This window comes from Pangasianodon hypophthalmus, chromosome 16 (genome assembly GCF_027358585.1).
Source record: "Pangasianodon hypophthalmus isolate fPanHyp1 chromosome 16, fPanHyp1.pri, whole genome shotgun sequence".
NCBI lineage: Eukaryota > Metazoa > Chordata > Actinopteri > Siluriformes > Pangasiidae > Pangasianodon > Pangasianodon hypophthalmus.
Genome location: NC_069725.1, coordinates 812501 through 831641, shown reverse-complemented (window position 1 = coordinate 831641; position 19141 = coordinate 812501). Strand labels below are relative to the sequence as shown.

Sequence of the window (19141 nt, the reverse complement as noted above, 5' to 3'; positions counted from 1 at the left end):
CTGTGTATTTTTTATCCTATTCCAGCAGCATGACTTTGCTATTCCAGTGTATTTGTTCTTAAATTAATTCCAGCTTTTTTTTTTTTTCATCTAGAAGGCAGCTGGTAAATGTGTGGGATGTTTTTCAGAATACGGGCCTCTGGTCACAAAAATAAACCGTCAAAAGCAAAAGCCGCTCTTGTGGACTTTAATGCCGTCTGCGTTCCTTTACTGAGCTAATGAGAAGAAGAAGAGAACGAAGAGCCGCGCTTTAAAATGAAAAATTTTACACCGAGCAGCTGGGAATTTAAAGGAGTTGGAATAAATGAATGGAAATGAAAACGCCATGTTGTTGGAACATCGTGCAAAGCAGCGCTCGAGAGAGTCGTCTGTCCTCCTCATTGCGTATCTCTCTGTTTCACAGAGCTCTAATAAACTCGCAGGGCTAAACGTCGATATGTGATTCGGCTCGCGCGTATCAGCAGCCTGGAGGCTTGTAAATGGACTCGTTTCTCCTGCATACTAATCACACCATCGCTGAGGGGAAGCAGGAACACTCCACATGAGCTTTCTTCTAAACACCTATTCAGAAAATACTGAGAGGAATTTCTTTCACTGAGGAGGAAGAGCGTGATCGAGCTCATTGCTGTCTGATGATGACTGCGATAAACTCCAAACGCTCATATTCCAATACAGAATTTAATTAATAGCGTCGATAATTTCATACTTAAAAACAAAAATCTAAATGCTGACTTAAATTCCGTTAATAAAAATGGAAAGAATACGGCACAGTCATGAGGCCGTCTACCAAAAGTCATGGACAAAGTAAAGAGGGGGTTAATAGGATGCTACCACCACCATGCATCACAGTGCGAATGATGTTCTAAACATGTCGGGTTTCCACCAGTTATCGCGCCGTTTAAGGTTGAAAAAGTTTTGTTTTGTTCTCCTCAGAGCAGAGAACCTTTTCCACCACTCTTCATGAAGTGTCCAAGCTTTAGTCCTGTGGTTTTGTTGATTTTTTTGGTGCTTTTTTTGGTTTGTTTAATTATGTCCAGTGTGAAATCAAACCAAACCAAATAGCAAACAATCCAAAAGTTTTGCTCTGAATGTTTTGGTGAATGTAGAACCTGGTTATAGTCATATATTAGTTTTGGTTTATTGTTAGAGTTAATTTAGATTTGAGTCACTAAAACTGAAAACTTCCTTAAATTTTTTCCTTCTTGAACGGAGCATCAGATCTTTGTGTAAATGTTCTTAGCGTAGCTTTGCCGTGTCTGTTTCTCGGCCCGTGATGTTTATAGTTCAGTGAATCTTCTACAGTTGATGTTAAGTGCACACACTACTGTATATTAGCCAAACAAGACACAGAATGACATCACTGTAATTAGCAAGAGTGCTAACATTACTAAAGGAAACGTTCTCAAACCGAGAAGCTTTAACGTTAGCATCGATACGCAGATCAGAGAAGACAGGATTGTTTAAAAAATTAACTACAGTATTTAAATTCTGCTTTAATCTCAGTCTTTATCACAGGAAGAAAACAAATCAGTTTCCTAACAATATACAGTATGTACACTCACCAGCCACATTATTAGGAACACCATAATAACAATAATAATAATAATAATAATAATAATAATAATAATAATAATAATAATAATAATAAGGGTAGGACTCCACTTTAAGTCTGGTTTATACTTCTGTTTTAATACACGTGTTTGCGTATTTGTGTCGTGACGTAGAGAGGGGAATCATGGGTAACCGTGATTAGCAGAGATGTGCCACAAGCTAACTACGCGTCGGTGAATGCTGATTGGTTGGTGGAGAGGCGTGTCCGGTTGTGTAAACGCAAACATTTTGATGAGACGTTGTGACATTTCTTCTGCAGGTTTAATCAAATTCAGGTTAATATTGTATAAACAATCATATTTCTCTCATCGCATCCAGAACTTTCCATCTTCTACAGACGAGCTCGTGCTCAGAAAGTGCAGAAAACCTTAAACAAAGAACGGCCTCAATTCTTCATGGCTTCCACAAGGTGTCCATGATGACATGATTCCCGTCGTCTCGTTCTCCTCTGGACTCGCTCATCAGCTCGCTCATCAACACGGCTGCCGCTCACTGCATGGCTTTTGTTTTTCACACCACGTGTGTTTGTCTGATTGGCTGATGACATGAATGTGTTCCTAATAAAGTGTCCAGTCAGTGTATTAGCACCAAAACAGCCAAAGCTGCTGATCAGGATGAAACTTTATTCAGAGTAAAATGTCAAACCTGACGCATGTTTATAATTCATTATATTTTGTTGTCCTGAAGTGCTGTCAGGACACCAGGGTTCAATTACAGGAAGCTGTGTGTGTGTGTGTGAGTGTGTGTGTGTGTGTATGTGAGAATGTGTGTGTGAGAGAGAGAGAGAAGAAAGAGATAGATTACAGCTCCGCCCACCAGAAGCGACGTAGCATGATCTTTCCGACACACACTGACATTTTCATTCCAAATGACCCAGTGAATGAAACGTGCCCAGCTGCAGTGTGTGTGTGTGTGTGTGTGTGTGTGTGTGTGTCTGTGTCTGTGTGTGTGTGTGCGTGCCAACTAGCCATTGACGTGATGCTCCTTCCTGCCAGAGTACAGCCAGCTGCATACTAAACACACCACGCATTTAATGACGCAAACACACACACACACACACACACACACACACACGACACAAGATGAAAGTTTTATCTCTCACACTTACAAAAAACTCTGACTTTATAACTTTACCTCCAACACACGCTCACACACACACACACACACACACACACACACACACACTGCACCTACACTGAATGTAAAAAATACTCACATCATGGAGTGTTTTCTGCAAACATGTCGCTCTGTGTGTGTGTGTGTGTGTGTATGTGTGTGTGTGTGTGTGTAAGATATAAACACTGCATTGTGTGAATATGTTTGAAGTTAAGGTTGTAAATATGTGTTTTTGTGTATATTTGAGAACTTTTTGTGAATTTGAGAGGTAAAGCGAGTGATGTGAGAGTATGTGTGTGTGTGTGTGTGTGTGTGTGTGTGTGTGTGTGTGTGTGTGTGTGTATTTGAGAACGTTTGGTAAATTCCAGAGGTAAATCTACTGGACATTTTGAGCTTTGCGATATCTAGAAATTATTATATCAATATTCTTTTGTTAAAAACAAACAAACAAACAAACAAACAAACATGATGACTGATTACATCACATGTCTGTATACAGCAGGGTCGTCATGGTAACCTGTTTTTCATTGATCAACCTGGTTTCTATCTTTTTCTATCTTTACATGTCAGATGATTTTATCGTCCTGTAGCTCCGCCCTGAATATTTTATGCGAATATGAGAGCGTAATTTTAGATTTTCTCAGTTCTTTGCAAATTAGGTACGATGTTATAAAGCAAAAAATCCAAACAATTATCTCGGATCGATCCTCCGACGTTTCTTCAGTTCCCCGCTCACAACTTTAGTTCCTACCTGCAGTTAGTTCCTGTTTACTGTTTAACACAAAAACTTAAGCGTGGTTTCATCTTCTCCTGTCATATACGACTTCTCGTTATTAAACGTGTACAGAGACGTTCGGAAGAAAAATAAAGCTGGAAGGAAGTAACAGAGATCGTCATTGTCTCTGGTGAGTGTACGTAGCTAGTACAGTTAGCTCGCGTTACTAATCTAAACCGAGAATGAAGTTCGTATGAAGCTGAGCACGTAACACGCAAACCCACTGCTCAGTCTAACCCTTAAATATAAAGTACAACACATCTACAAATACGAATGTAGTAAAATAAATAAAGTCTCAATGGTCTCAATAGTGGGAAAAAAAACATGTAAACCACACAGATTAGTGCGTTATTTAATTTGTTAACTTATATATAGCTACTACTGTTTGTCACCTGACAAGCCACGCCCACAAGAGACAAACTACATGTGACACGAGTGACTCGTTATCTGTTAGCGTGAATGTAGGATTAACTGCTACTTAACTCAGAGTTTAGACAGGAGACTTGTTGAATTTTAGTCTGAATAAAAACACAGATGAAACGAAAATGCTAACATTAAAGTAATCTAAACGTATAAAACGTGTAAACTCCCTCACGTGTACAGCTTTGTCAGGTTTGAATGATCGCAAAAAACACAGCTGTTTGTTTTTCAGGTTTTCATTAAACAGTGCAGGTCATTTTTAAATGTTAATTTAATCACTTCATTTGTGGTGTGTGTAGAGTACACATCTGGGGAAATAGTGTGTGTGAGTGTGTGTGTGTGTGTGTGTGTGTGTGTGTGTGTGTGTGTACAGTAGAGTGTGTCAGGTTCATAAGCATACAGTTCTGTGCAAAACTCTAAGGCACGTGTAAAGAAATGCTGTAGAGTAAAGACGCCTTCAAAAATAATGAAACTAAATGTTTCTACATTTAGAAAAAAATCCTATAAAGAGCAGTAAACAGTAATAAATGAAATAAAGTCAGTATTTAATGTGACGATCCTTCACTGTAAATAAATAAAGCAGTATCTGAGGTGCAGTGTGTGCAGTTTTATAAGGAAATGAGCTGGAAGTGTTACTGAGCATCTTGCAGAAGCAGCCACAGTTCTTCTGGAGACTTTGACTGTCGACTCGCTTCTTATTTCTGCAGCGAAACCCAGCAGCCTTCATTCTGTTTTTATCTGAAAAGTGTCTCTTATGGAATCTGCTGCTTTCTTTACTGACATACAAACATTTTTCTGGAACATTTCATTTTGTGCTGGAAAACTAATGTTTGGAATCTAAAATGTTTTTGTACTGAATCAATAATGTAGAAGTCAGAAAATAAACATCTATAACAAAGTTTGTACTAAAAATAAAAAAAAGGGTGTCAAGACTTTTGCACAGCAGTTTCCAGGATAAGGCTTGATATATAAGATTAATACTAATGTGACGTTTAACATCATTTGATTTTTTTTAAATTTTATGCAGAGTTCATTAAAAAGTGTTGCTCAGTGTTTTCTACACTGCGTCATTAATGTTAATGTGACTGTCGCTGGTTCTGAGTTCCAGCCGAGGTGCAGCGCTTCAGGGCCTCGGATTCAGACGTTAATGCGAGATTGTGTTAATGAACACGTAACACGTTACGTTCTTCTCACGTCAGTTATTTATTTTGAAGAATACAGTACACATGCACTGATGTACTCATATATAAATACATACACAACTAATTTTTTTAGTACAAACTTTGTTATAGATGTTTATTTTCTGACTTCTACATTATCGAGTCGATACATAAACATTTTAGATTCCAAACATTAGTCTTCCAGCACAAAATGAAATGTTAAAGAACAGTGTTATGTAAGAGACAAAAATCATAATGAAGGCTGCTGAATTTTGCTACAAAAATAAGAAGAATGTATTATTTTTTAATGTAGAAACATTTAATTTCATTATTCATTATCATTATAAAATGCTTTTATTTACAGACTTTGCTTAATATGTCCACAGTTTTTTCTCAGTACACAAATTCCTCTGTGTAGAATGATTTGGATTTATTTTTCCTTGCTCAGATACGTCGTGTTCTGTAAAAAAGAAAGATAAAAATATACACGAACTGCTTTCAGAGTGACGCAGTGTGCCGTCAGGGTGTCGCTAATGAGACGCGTTTCCTCACGTCTCACCTGAACGATGATGAATAAAAACCTCTCTGTCTTTGGGTTTGAGAGAAAATTTATCCATTTCACTTTCCTTCACTCGGGATGGTGTGATTTGTATTCATCTATTATGTTTTTCTTTTATCTTATAGTTTTTTTTATTTGTTTGGTGACAAAATGACTGAAACCTTCAGAGTTCATGTCGCTGTCATTTCTGTGTGAATTTGTGATGAAAGTTTTATCATCAAAAAGTGACGCTCAAGGATCATTTTACTGTCTGTTTATCTCTTTGTTTCCCTTTTTTTAATTTACACCATTAATTTTGTAACTATACGTCCAATTTACACCATCTATTTTGTCATGTGACCTTTTTTACTTTCACATGCTAATGTTTTGTAATTTATTAATGCACAAGAAACTCAAATCTAGTCATGTTAATTAACTATAAAGACATTAACAATTTTTTCCAAAAAAAAAGTTCAAAAAACACCACTTATAACAGAAATGACTCAGACACGTGTATTATTATAATTAGCATTAAATCTTGAGGATGTGGATTGTGTAGTTGTGTAGTTGTGTAGTTGGAGGTTCGAGTCGTTGTTTTAAGAGGAATCGTTGAGGAATAAAGTGGCACGTCTTCTTCACGTGGTATAAACCTGGTCTCCTTTGCTGCTCTGTGTCCTGGGTGACCTTCAGCCCTATCGATTGTCCTGCTGCAGTAAAGCGCTTCTTTTAGACATCTTCTCAGTTTACACGTCCGTCTTAATGCACAGTTATAGAATCAGTCCACATGGTGCACCATCAGGACCGAGAGCTTTACACGGTCAGGTTTATTATTTATATCTAGAGCTTGATTTATTGTTATGTATAAATATATTTTAATAAAGTATACTTTATGAAAATACTTTTTTCTATCAGTTTCATTTTGTAAACATATCTTTGCTAATGCTTATGAACACACACTGTTTTTGTTCATATTTATAACTATCAAGTCAGATATTATTTATTATGTGTGTGCACTGGAAGTATATGAATCACTGCATTTATAACTCAGAGTATTTGTCCTGAGCTGCTGTTATTTTTCTTATTTACAGGATAAGTAATGTAAATAAAATATAATCATTATGTTGGCTAATACACATTATTTTGCCGTTTACACAGGATTAGCACTGATCATGTATTAAGTCAGACGATATCAGTGATATCTGATTACATCGTCCGATAGCCCCGCCCTAAATATATATTTAGATATAGAGCATTTTAAAATACATTTATGATCATTTTAGTAAACATCTGAAATCCCACAGTCACATTCATACAGTAAAAGCTTCCTGTTTTCATTCAAAATACATTTATATTTATCTTATTTTCACTGCTACACAATTTCACCTGTTAATTCAGTACATTTTAATCAGAACCACAACCACGTACACACACACACACACACACACACACTCAGGTTCTGATTTCACTGGTTAAAAAAAGACTCTTAGGAAGTGACAATATATAACATTTTTAAAAACATTTTTTACTTTTTGTGTGTTTCAGACCTGAATATAGCGGCTCGATGAGGATGGTCAGGTGTGTAACTTTTTCAAATTTCATTTCTTCCATTATTAATAATATATTTTTTTAATATTCAGTGACTTTGAGTGTTAGAAATATAAATGGAACATATTGTTATCCTTGTTATTATTTTTCCAGAATATAAGATTTTATTGAAAGCCCTACAACGCATTAAGAGTCAGCTCTTGTAAATGATTCCAGCAGAAACTCTGAAGACAGTTTTGTTACCAACCTGAAAAAAGAAAAAAATTACTGCAGAAACTGATAAAGTCTTAAAGTGATTTATAATATATTTATAAACACAGCTCTGTTCTCTCACTGAGAAAGAACGCAGAGAGAACACAAAGAAAAGACAACAAGAACGCAGAGAGGACACAGAGAGGACACAGAGAAAAGACAGAGAGAACGCAGAGAGGACACAGAGAGGACATAGAGAGGACACAGAGAGGACATAGAGAAAAGACAGAGAGGACACAGAGAGGACATAGAGAGGACACAGAGAGGACATAGAGAGGACATAGAGAAAAGACAGAGAGGACATAGAGAAAAGACAGAGAGAACGCAGAGAGAACGCAGAGAGGACACAGAGAGGACGCAGAGAGGACACAGAGAGGACACAGAGAAAAGACAGAGAGAACGCAGAGAGAACGCAGAGAGGACACAGAGAGGACGCAGAGAAAAGACAGAGAGAACGCAGAGAGGACACAGAGAGGACATAGAGAGGACACCGAGAGGACATAGAGAGGACATAGAGAAAAGACAACAAGAACGCAGAGAGAACGCAGAGAGGACATAGAGAGGACATAGAGAGGACACAGAGAGGACATAGAGAAAAGACAGAGAGGGCACAGAGAAAAGACAGAGAGAACGCAGAGAGGACACAGAGAGGACATAGAGAGGACATAGAGAAAAGACAGAGAGAACGCAGAGAGGACATAGAGAGGACATGGAGAGGACACAGAGAGGACATAGAGAGGACATAGAGAAAAGACAGAGAGAACGCAGAGAGAACGCAGAGAGGACATAGAGAGGACATAGAGAAAAGACAGAGAGGACATAGAGAGGACACAGAGAAAAGACAGAGAGAACGCAGAGAGAACGCAGAGAGGACATAGAGAGGAAACAGAGAGGACATAGAGAGGACATAGAGAAAAGACAGAGAGGGCACAGAGAAAAGACAGAGAGAACACAGAGAGGACACAGAGAGGACATAGAGAGGACATAGAGAAAAGACAGAGAGGACATAGAGAGGACACAGAGAGGACACAGAGAAAAGACAGAGAGAACGCAGAGAGAACGCAGAGAGGACATAGAGAGGACATGGAGAGGACACAGAGAGGACATAGAGAAAAGACAGAGAGGACATAGAGAGGACACAGAGAGGACATAGAGAGGACATAGAGAGGACACAGAGAGGACATAGAGAGGACACAGAGAGGACATAGAGAGGACATAGAGAGAACGCAGAGAGGATGAAGAGAAAAGACAGAGAGAACGCAGAGACACAGTGTTATTAATAATTTAAAGTGACTGAAACCTGTGAGAGAGAAACTATAAATAACTTGATTCCCTCAGCATTGTACAGAGAATAAACACACACACACACACACACACACAGACACACACACAGACACACACACACACACACACACACAGACACAGAGCTACAGAGTGTTTCCTTGTGCACATATGGACACTCTCTCTCTCTCTCTCTCTCTCTCTCTCTTTCTTCTTTTCCAATTTCTCACTCTTTTCCTTTTTTCTTTTTGCTATTTTCTGTCTTTTCCATATATTTGTTTTTATTCTTTCTTTATTCTGTCTATTTTTTGTCTATTTCTTCTATTTAAATTTTTTTTTACTTGTACTCTTTCTCTCTTCACTCGTAATTAGTTTTTCCTTTATTTTAGCTTATTTATTTATTATTCTAGCCATTTTTCACAAATCTTGATTCTGTATTTCACAAGTTTATTATATTATATTATATCTCTATGCCTTCTTCTTCATTTTATCCTCTCCCTCCTTATTTTTATCTTTCTTTCCATCTTACTTTTCCTTCCTTCCTTACTTCCTTTTCATTCTTTCTTTCTTTCTTACTGACTTTCTTATTTTTATCTTCCTTCCTTTCTTTCTTTCTTTCTTTCTTTCTTTCTCCACATTCTCACTCTCTCTTTGTGATCTTGGTGAAGTTGTACAGTAGATTTGAGCAGATGCGGCATTTGGAGCAGCAGATTGTTAGGAACAGCAGGGTGTGAGCCTTAACACACACACACACACACACACACACACACACACACACACGCACACACTCACACACACACTCACACACACAGACAGAGAGAGAGAGGGAGAGAGAGAGAGAGAGAGAGAGAGCTTGATCTGCATTATCTGCTGATTTTTTTGAGACTCCACTGATTCCTGCTTTTCCCAGAAAAATTCCCTTTCGTGTTTCTATTGATCTGGAAATGAAGAATATCCGGAACATTCCGAGACGTTTAACTCCCAGGATCCAGTTACGGCTCAATAAATAATACATCCGATAGACGTTTCTCCACTGGACAGTTTCCTACATGGGATATTATACTCTATCTGTTTCAGTTGTTCTATTTTTATCTCAGGTTTGATTTTATTTTGAACTTTTTTCCCCGGATGTTCAGTGTAAACCTGCGGACGCTGATGACACACACTGCAGCTTTAAAAGCTCCCGCTGTGTCTCAGTGATCAGAGTGTGTGGGATTTTTTTCAGCGTATGATATTAAATGTTTTATTCATGTACAGTCTGGAGACAGATGATTTATAATGGCTAATAAAAAGTCTCTGAGGAATAAAGTGGAATTCACGCGATTATAAAAAACTGGAACAACATTTGAGTCGAGTGTAGACTGCTGAGGAAGCCGGAGGAGGAGAGCGGGAGAAAGATAGCACATAAACGTTTATTATTTTATAATAAAGAATAAAGAAGAAGCAACACTAATCAGCGCCCTTTAAAAACGTTGATGCAGTTAAGAAAAAAATTCCAGCATTTGAGGAAAAAATAAAACCATTTAAGATTCATAAAATTAATAAATAAATAAATAAACAGTTTCTCAAAAGTTTTACAAAGCTGTTAATTAAGCAAGGATAAAGACAGTTCCTTCTTTCTTTCTTTCTTTCTTTCTTATTTTTTTATCTTCCTGTTTTTGTTCTTTTCCCTAGATTTCATCCTTTCCATTTTCTTTTTCTTTCTTTCCTTTTTCCTTCCTTTCTCTTTCTTTCTTTCTTTCTTTCTTTCTTTCTTTCTTTCTTATATTTATCTTTCTGCATTTGTTCTTATCCCTAGCTTTCTTTCTTTCCATTTTGTTTTTCTTTCTTTCCTTTTTCCTTCCTACCTCTCTTTCTTATCTTTCTTTCCATCTTACTTTTCCTTCCTTCATTCATTCCTTCTTTCTTATTTTTTATCTTCCTGTCTTTGTTCTTTTCCCTAGATTTCATCCTTTCCATTTTCTTTCCCTTCCTTCCTTCCTTCCATCCTTCCTTCTTTTCTTTCTTTCTTTCTTTCTTTCTTTCTTTCTTATTTTTTTTATCATTCTGCGTTTGTTCTTTTCCCTAGCTTTGTTCCTTTCCATTTTCTTTTTCTTTCTTTCCTTTTTCCTTCCTTCCTTTCTCTTTCTTTCTTTCTTATTTTTTATCTTTCTGTCTTTGTTTTTTTCCCTAGCTTTCTTCCTTTCCATCTTCTTTTTCCTTCCTTCCTTCCTTCCTTCCTTCCTTCCTTTCCTTTCCTTTCCTTTCCTTTCCTTCCTTCCTTCCTTCCTTCCTTCCTTCCTTTCCTTTCCTTCCCTTCCGTTCCTTTTGTTAGTAATCAGTCTCCTCCCTGGTGAGATGTATTTGTTCCTCTCTGAGGACTCGTGGTTCTGACATTACTGTGGTTTTTGGTTTTTGGTTAAACACCGTGTGCAGCTGAACTCTGGTGTTTCATGTTGATCTGCAGGATGTTCAGGCGGTCAGTCGGTTTGTTTACGTCCGTTAGCCACATCTTTCACTTCCTGTCTGTACTCAGAAGGACGCGGCGCGGTGAAAGCGGGTCGTAACTCACCCTGATGTGGTGATTAAACTCTTACACTCCTGACTGAAGTGCATTGTGGGTATTTATGGGCCGCTGTGAGTTTATTCCACCCTCATTACCTTCTCACCGTCTGTTCTCCTCTGACCTTCTGCCTCGTCCATCTCTGTATCGTGTACAGCCATTTTCCAGCATGCACCGGGCCAAGCCATCTGTTCTCTCCTCTCCTAAGATGTAAGATGTATCCATGATGAAGTAAAATGTGTCAGTGATGACGTAAGATGTATCTGTAATGACGTACGATGTGTCGGTGATGACGTACGATGTATCCTTGATGACATACGATGTATCCTTGATGACGTACGATGTATCCTTGATGAGGTACGATGTATCCTTGATGAGGTACGATGTATCCGTGATGACGTACGATGTATCCTTGATGACGTACGATGTGTCAGTGATGACGTACGATGTATCCTTGATGACGTACAATGTATCCGTGATGACGTACGATGTATCCTTGATGACGTACGATGTGTCAGTGATGACGTACAATGTGTCGGTGATGACGTACGATGTATCCTTGATGACGTACAATGTATCCGTGATGACGTACGATGTATCCTTGATGACGTACGATGTGTCGGTGATGACATATGATGTATCTGTGATGACGTACGATGTGTTGGTGATGACTTATGATGTATCCTTGATGACGTACAGTGTATCCATGATGAATGTATCCTTGATGATGTACGATGTATCCGTAATGACGTACGATGTATCTGTGATGACGTACGATGTGTCAGTGATGACGTATGATGTATCCTTGATGACGTATGATGTATCTGTGATGACGTACGATGTGTCTGTGATGACGTACGATGTGTCAGTGATGACGTATGATGTATCCTTGATGACGTACGATGTATCCGTGATGACGTACGATGTATCCGTGATGACGTACAATGTATCCGTGATGACATACGATGTGTCCGTGATGACGTACAATGTACCCGTGATGACGTACGATGTATCTCTGATGACGTACGATGCGTCAGTGATGACGTATAATGAATCAGTGATGACGGTTACTTCACGTGTCATTAATGATGCTTCGTGACACACACATTGATAATTTTGGTACACATTTTGCTATGTCTACATCACACATCATCTCAACAACATGTGATACCTCATGGAAAAATTATACATCATTACGTATGAAGTACCTGAATCTGTATTAGTTTTTGTGTTGTGTTGTGTTTAAGTGAACTTCATGTCCAACATGGTGGCTCTACAAAAAAAAAAACCTTTTTCTCATCAGCCGGCAGTATTCCATACACACAGCTGTTAAGAGCATACACCTGCTCCATAAAGCGGAATGCCACCTCAGGATCGCTCCGTGCTCATGGAGTAAAAATTCTCTCTCGCTTTCGACTGTTTTGAGCCTTTTTTAAAATCCAGGTTGAGATTACAGCACTGAGCAATTCGGCAGTTTTTTTTAATCGTGCATCCAGAACAAGTCTCCTAGAATTTCCTGCAGCTTTCATTCACAGTGTACGTTCCAGCGTAGGTGTTTTTTTAAATCTCTCTCCTCTTCACAACCATAAACCAGAATATAAAAATGAGCTGTTATGTATCAGTGATGAAATCAGATGAACTGGTGATGAAATCTGATATATCACTGATGATGTGCTGAATGATGTATTCATAATGAAATATGACGTATCCGTAACGACGTATTACAAATCTGTGATGACGCACAATGTATCTGCAATGATGTATTACGAGTCTGTGATGACGTATAAAGTATCCATGGTGACGTATGATTTATTCATAATGATATATTTAAAAATTTTTTATGTTATATAGCATATCAGTAATGACGTACGTAGCATCAAGTATAACAGACTTAAATACTGTGACTTGACGATATATCTTTAGATGCTAGGAGTGTATGGTCTTTTGAAAGTGTGTATAGTGTATTTCTTTATCTTGCTGTGTGTAGGAGACACGCCTCACTTCCTGTGGAAACCTCCAGCAGCAGCAGCGTATCAGCGTTATGCAGGAGAACTTTTCCCTGTCGCCAGTGGAAATCCACTTCCTTCAGGTCTGTACATCTGCTGCTCTTTTCTCTTCACTCTTTCCTCACACACGTCGTGTCCTCAGGCGTGATTTCATTGTATTCAGTGGTGTTGTGTAAAGCGTTTTAGGTGGCTCTGCGATCGATAATAACAAGTTTAAGTCTGAGATGTTTTCGGAGGTTCTAGCCTGAGAGGGACCTCGTCTTGATTACGATGTTTACGTTCATTACGTCCTTCCTGTTTGCTTTTTTCTTCAAATAGGATTTGACATTGTGCTGAATAACTGGTCTGATGGTAAGTCGTATTTGAAGACACTTAGCGTAAGGGAATGGCTGCTTCAGATCTCACTTAAATCTGTAAGAATGTGAGGAGGAAGGAAAGCAATCTGCAGGTTTGACAAAAAAGAAAACATATTTTTGTTCTCTAATTCATTTCATGTCATCGGTTTCGAGAAAGAAAGCTTGCGGTTTTTCTCTGAAGTGTTGACTAGAGGGTGTTTAATAAAGAGAAGTGAGTATATAAGTGGTATTTTTGTGATCACTGTTTGACGTAATTGTAAAAAAAAGAGGCGGAGTTATCTCAAGGAGGCGTGGCTAGGTGTGCTACTGTGATATCCAATCAAATCAGCTTGTCTAATTCCCTTTAAGAAACTCTCTTTAAGAGTGTCCTGCTTCACGGCCGTGTTTATATCGAGTGAATTTACAAATCTGTTATTTTTAGTTTTGTTATGATTTAGCGATGATAAAATAATTCTGTCAGTTGTGTTTAGTTACGATTTCGATGAAGTTCCGTGTTTATGTTAAAGTTGAGTTTATGCTGAAGTTGGTTTATGTTTAAGGCTTTGCTTGTAGTCAGAAAAACAGTGTTTCTGCCTGGTGTTGGTGCTAAAAGTTAGGGTTACACAATCCAGAAAAGAAATCTACCTGTGAACATTTCGATTTAAATGCCTTTTCTTTTCTTCTATTCTGATCAGCTAAACATTTATCATGTTGTGATTTGTGGAAGCATTTGTCTGAGATGGCGGAGTACGTTTGTGGTGTTACAGCGAGAGGTTTGTACTGTTTTATGTGCAGTTTCGTTTGGCTGTAAAGTCGTCTTCACTCTTTTAGTTAGATTCGTTACATTAGGCTCACTACTGCTAGCCTCCGCCATCTTTGCTGCTGACTAGCGCTTGCTTCCTTCACGTGACGGCAGCAACTCGTCCTCTCGTAGGTCAGCGAGGCTACGTATCATGTTGTTGGAGTCGAGCGAGACTTTACATCGCCAGTCTACTTTCATGTTTTGTTATTTAAGGGGTTACACACTTATCAGGTGACTCGCACCTCGAATCGCACCTATTGCGGTGTATGAACCACACTTTTAGAAATTGCGATTTCGATTCAAAATCGATTAATTGTTGCACCTTACTACAAAGTCTCAGGCATTATCATTAACAATAACAATTTGGGTCAAAGTGAGTTTAAAAATAATGTTGTGCTGACATAATTTTAATATGCTTTTATTTCTGATCATTAAAAATAAGTTACGATCGTGCATTTATTATATAATCTTTATTGGCTATTGGTTATATAGGTATTTTGTTAACACTGTATCTTAAGGAAGACATTAAAAGGGTTTAGTTTTGGTGTTAGTCTTGGTGTTTGTTCAGTAAATTCCAAATTAGACACTTGTTTATTCATCGTTTATTCATTATGCATTAATCTTTATTCATTATGACCTATATTAGAATGTAAATAGAGTTAAATAGAGTTGTGATATTCGTCACGGCAAATGATTGGGCGTGAATTCATCATGTAGATTCACATCTAATGAATGAATGAATGAATGAATGAATATTTGGGAATATGTTACTCCTCCAGGTCCTAGCTTTTGTTAAGTCACTAATGTTTTATATATTCTAAACTAAAATGCAGTAAAGTTTTCAGTGAGTGAATTTACATCACAGATTCAACACCAATGTATTGAGACCCAAAGCCTGAACACGAATACATCTATAATCTACTCTACAGCTATAACACAGCATCAGCCTGGTCTGATCTGTTTAACTAAAACTAGATAGTGTTAAAGATTAGAGAGTTCAGTTGTTTGAAAGTATTACATCTGATCACAGGTTGCAGGTTGGTTGGGATTTTTTCTGGAATGTAGTTTTCCGTTTTCTCTTTGCAGGAATAACCCGTGTCTCTGCCTGGTGCAGAAGTTTATAATAGAAACGTATAGAAGTATATTTACAGGCGCTGGAGTCGCCGCTGCAGGAACGATTAATCACTGAAATGGGCTCCGGTGAGCAGACACCCTGATTTACTCCTGCTCCTGAGGAGACGTGAAGGACTGCATGAAAGCGTGGAGTGGAAAATACATTAGAGAGAGAGAGACAGGGAAAAAGAGATGAAGAAAGAAATAAAGCATGCATACAGACAGAGACAAGGAGATTGAGAGTGCAAGAGAGCAAGAGAGAGAGACACAGGAGAACAGAGAGAGAAAAAGAAAGACAGCGACAGAGATGCTGAGTGAAAAGAGAGAGACAGATAGAGACAGAGAGATAAAAAGCAGAGAGAGGTGCAAAGGGCAAGAGAGAGACAAAGAGAAAGACTGAGAGTCACAGAGAAAGAAAGACAGAGATACCGACAGAGGGAGAGAGAAAGAAACAGAGATAATGAGAGAAAGACAGAGAGAGAGAGAGAGAGAGAGAGAAAGAAAGACAGAGGGAGAGAGAGACACACAGAGAGAAAGATAAGGACAGAGAGGGAGATAGAGACAGACAGACAGGTAGAGAGACAGACAAAGAGAGAGAGAGAGCGACATACATACAGATAGACAGAGAGAAAGACAGAAGGAGAGAGACAGAGAGAAAGACAGAAGGAGAGAGACAGAGAGAAAGACAGACAGACAGAGAGAGAGACAGAGAGAGAGACAGACAGAAAGAGAGACAGAGAGAGAGACAGAGAGAGAGAGAGACAGACAGAGAGAGAGACAGACAGAGAGAGAGAGACAGACAGAGAGAGAGACAGAGAAGGAGACAGAGAGAGAGAGAGACAGACAGAGAGAGAGAGACAGAGAGAGAGAGAGACAGACAAAGAGACACAGAGAGAGAGAGACAGACAGAGAGAGAGAGACAGAGAGAGAGACAGACAGAGAGACACACAGAGAGAGAGACACAGAGAGAGAGAGAGACAGCGAGAGAGACAGAGAGAGAGACAGAGAGACACACAGAGAGACAGACAGAGAGAGAGAGATAGACAGAGAGAGAAACAGAGATAGAGAGAGAGAGACAGACAGAGAGACAGAGAGAGAGACAGAGAGAGAGACAGACAGAGAGACAGAGAGAGATAGAGAGAGAGAGACAGAGAGAGAGACAGAGAGAGATAGAGAGAGAGAGACAGACAGAGAGACAGAGAGAGAGACAGAGAGAGAGAGACAGAGAGAGAGACAGAGAGACATAGAGAGAGAGAGACAGACAGAGAGACAGAGAGAGAGACAGAGAGAGAGACGGACTAATCGCTGAGGGATTTTTATGATTGTTTTACACTCAGAGGTAAAAACTGACCGTAAAGCTGGACGGCTGTGAGACTGTTCTCAGGTCAGTGAAGGAGATTTTCCAGCAGGTTATTATTACACCACTGAGGTAGAGAAGCTACAGAGCTGAAATCACACAGCGTGAGCTGACTGTGAGACTACGGATACGGATATCTGCATACGACACACTTCCGGGTCATCGGGTCTGAGAAAAGAGCTTCGTTTTAAAAAGCTCTGTCTCATGATATCTCATGATATCTCATGTTGGAGATCGTTATGGTGAAATCTAACTCTAAAGGTGTACTCATACAGACGGCTGAAGGTCTGTGTTAAATCGTCTCCATATTTACGCACAGAAACGCTTTATCAGGATCAGAACTCAGAGTCAGAGAGACAGTTTAGTGATGCTGACATCCTCATAACGTTGATTAGTGAATGTATTAGTCTGATCAACTACTCAATGCATGACAGTTATCCGAGCAATGGTCTGAGACGATGGTTTAGATTCAACGCTTATATATAGAGTCATACCTAATGTGTATAGAATGAAAAAAAATAGAGGCACGTACGTAGAAAATAAACTCTCGCTTTGTTGCTTGTTAGATTAGAATATTAGGTATAGTTGATATTATTAATACTTTTATGTGTGTTTATGCGTGTGTTATAGATGTTTATTTTCTGACTTCTACATTATTGATTCAGTACAAAAATATTTTAGATTCCAAACATTAGTTTTCCAGCACAAAATGAAATGTTACAGAAAAATGTTTGTATGTCAGTAAAGAAAGCAGCAGATTCCATAAGAGACACTTTTCAGATAAAAACATAATGAAGGCTGCTGGGTTTCGCTGCAGAAATAAGAAGCGAGTCGACAGTCAAAGTCTCCAGAAGAACTGTGGCTGCTTCTGCAAGATGCTCAGTAACACTTCCAGCTCATTTCCTTAGAAAACTGCACACACTGCACCTCAGATACTGTTTTTTATTTTTTAAAGCAAAGGGTCGTCACATTAAATACTGACTTTGTTTCATTTATTACTGTTTACTGCTCTTTATAGGATTTTTTTAATGTAGAAACATTTAATTTCATTATTTTTGAAGGCATCTTTGCTCTACAGCGTTTCTTTACATGTGTCTAAGACTTTTACACAGAACTGTATCTCCAAAATAAAGCTTTGTATGTTTTGAGTATTGATGCGAAATCGATCGAGGAATCGGTGATGTTCCCGTCCCTATGTCCTGAGAGGAAACATCAAGATGTTAGATTGAGTAGAAACTCAGTATGATAACATCTCATTCTTCACATCATTCATATTCGTGTAATTCTCACAGCGTGAATTATTCCTTTTATTCCTCATGGATCATGTCTCTGATCCGGGCGATAATGAAGCGAATCTGCCTTCCTCTGACACCAGAACCGTGACGAAGACGACACGAGGAAGCACGAGCTCTGTCTCAGAGAGATGAAACACTCTCAGAGCTTTTGTTTCATTCTCCTTTATTCCACCTCTGAGAGATGTTTTCACGTCCTTTCTGAGCGATGATCTGCGACCGAGTTGCTGAAGCATGAAGAACTGAATCTCTCACAGATTTATTCCTGCGCAATGCTGTTTTTACCCGCAGTGTACTGAATTACACAATATAAACTGTACTAGTACAGCTAGTGCGTTAGCTAACTGGCTAGTAAACTCATCTACTGGTTTACACAATGTAATAGTTAGCTGAATATGAGCTAGCTAGCTGGGTTTTAAGTCTATAAAGTTTAACATTAGTTAACTTGCTAATAATCTTAAACATTGGGTTACATTTGATAGTATTTATTCTAAGTTGGTAGTTCACTTGCTAGCAAACATGTCTAATGGTTTTAATTAAACTATACGTAACCTACTGTTAGGTTAACTACTACAGTTTACTAGCAGATTTACCTACTGAGTTATGTACAGCTTAAACTGAGCTAGTTTGTTTATGAAATTCAGCTAATGAATCACACTATAATCATCAGTAAACTAATGTGACCTAGCTTGTTAGCGGACTTAACTACTCAGCATTAGCTAACACACTAGTAAACTGATCTACTGTATTTATACAATGTAGTATTTGGTCAAACTTGACTACAGTTTTAATTATGCAGTAAGTTCGTTCAAACAAAGTTAGTTAGCTGAATATTGGTTTTAATTAGCTAGCCTAACAGTCGCTAGTTTGCTAGCAAGCATACTCACAGTATTATAGAAAATATAATAGTCAGTGTGGTAAAATACACGGCTAATTTTTTCCTTTAGCTAACGTTAAATATTAGAATAAAATATATGTTGTGTAAATAAAAACTGC

At 38.4% G+C, this 19141-nt stretch overlaps 1 protein-coding gene across 2 annotated transcripts in view; it reads left to right on the top strand.

The window, feature by feature from the left end:
• The window catches only part of iqsec1a (IQ motif and Sec7 domain ArfGEF 1a), a 115846-nt gene that overhangs the window by 3412 nt on the left and 93293 nt on the right, over positions 1–19141 (top strand). For both annotated transcript variants that reach the window (XM_034311931.2, XM_053240563.1), the window contains exons 2-3: positions 7163–7195; positions 13228–13329. In XM_034311931.2, coding sequence (XP_034167822.2) covers positions 7163–7195; positions 13228–13329 — 135 coding nt within the window. The remainder of the gene's footprint in view (positions 1–7162; positions 7196–13227; positions 13330–19141) is intronic.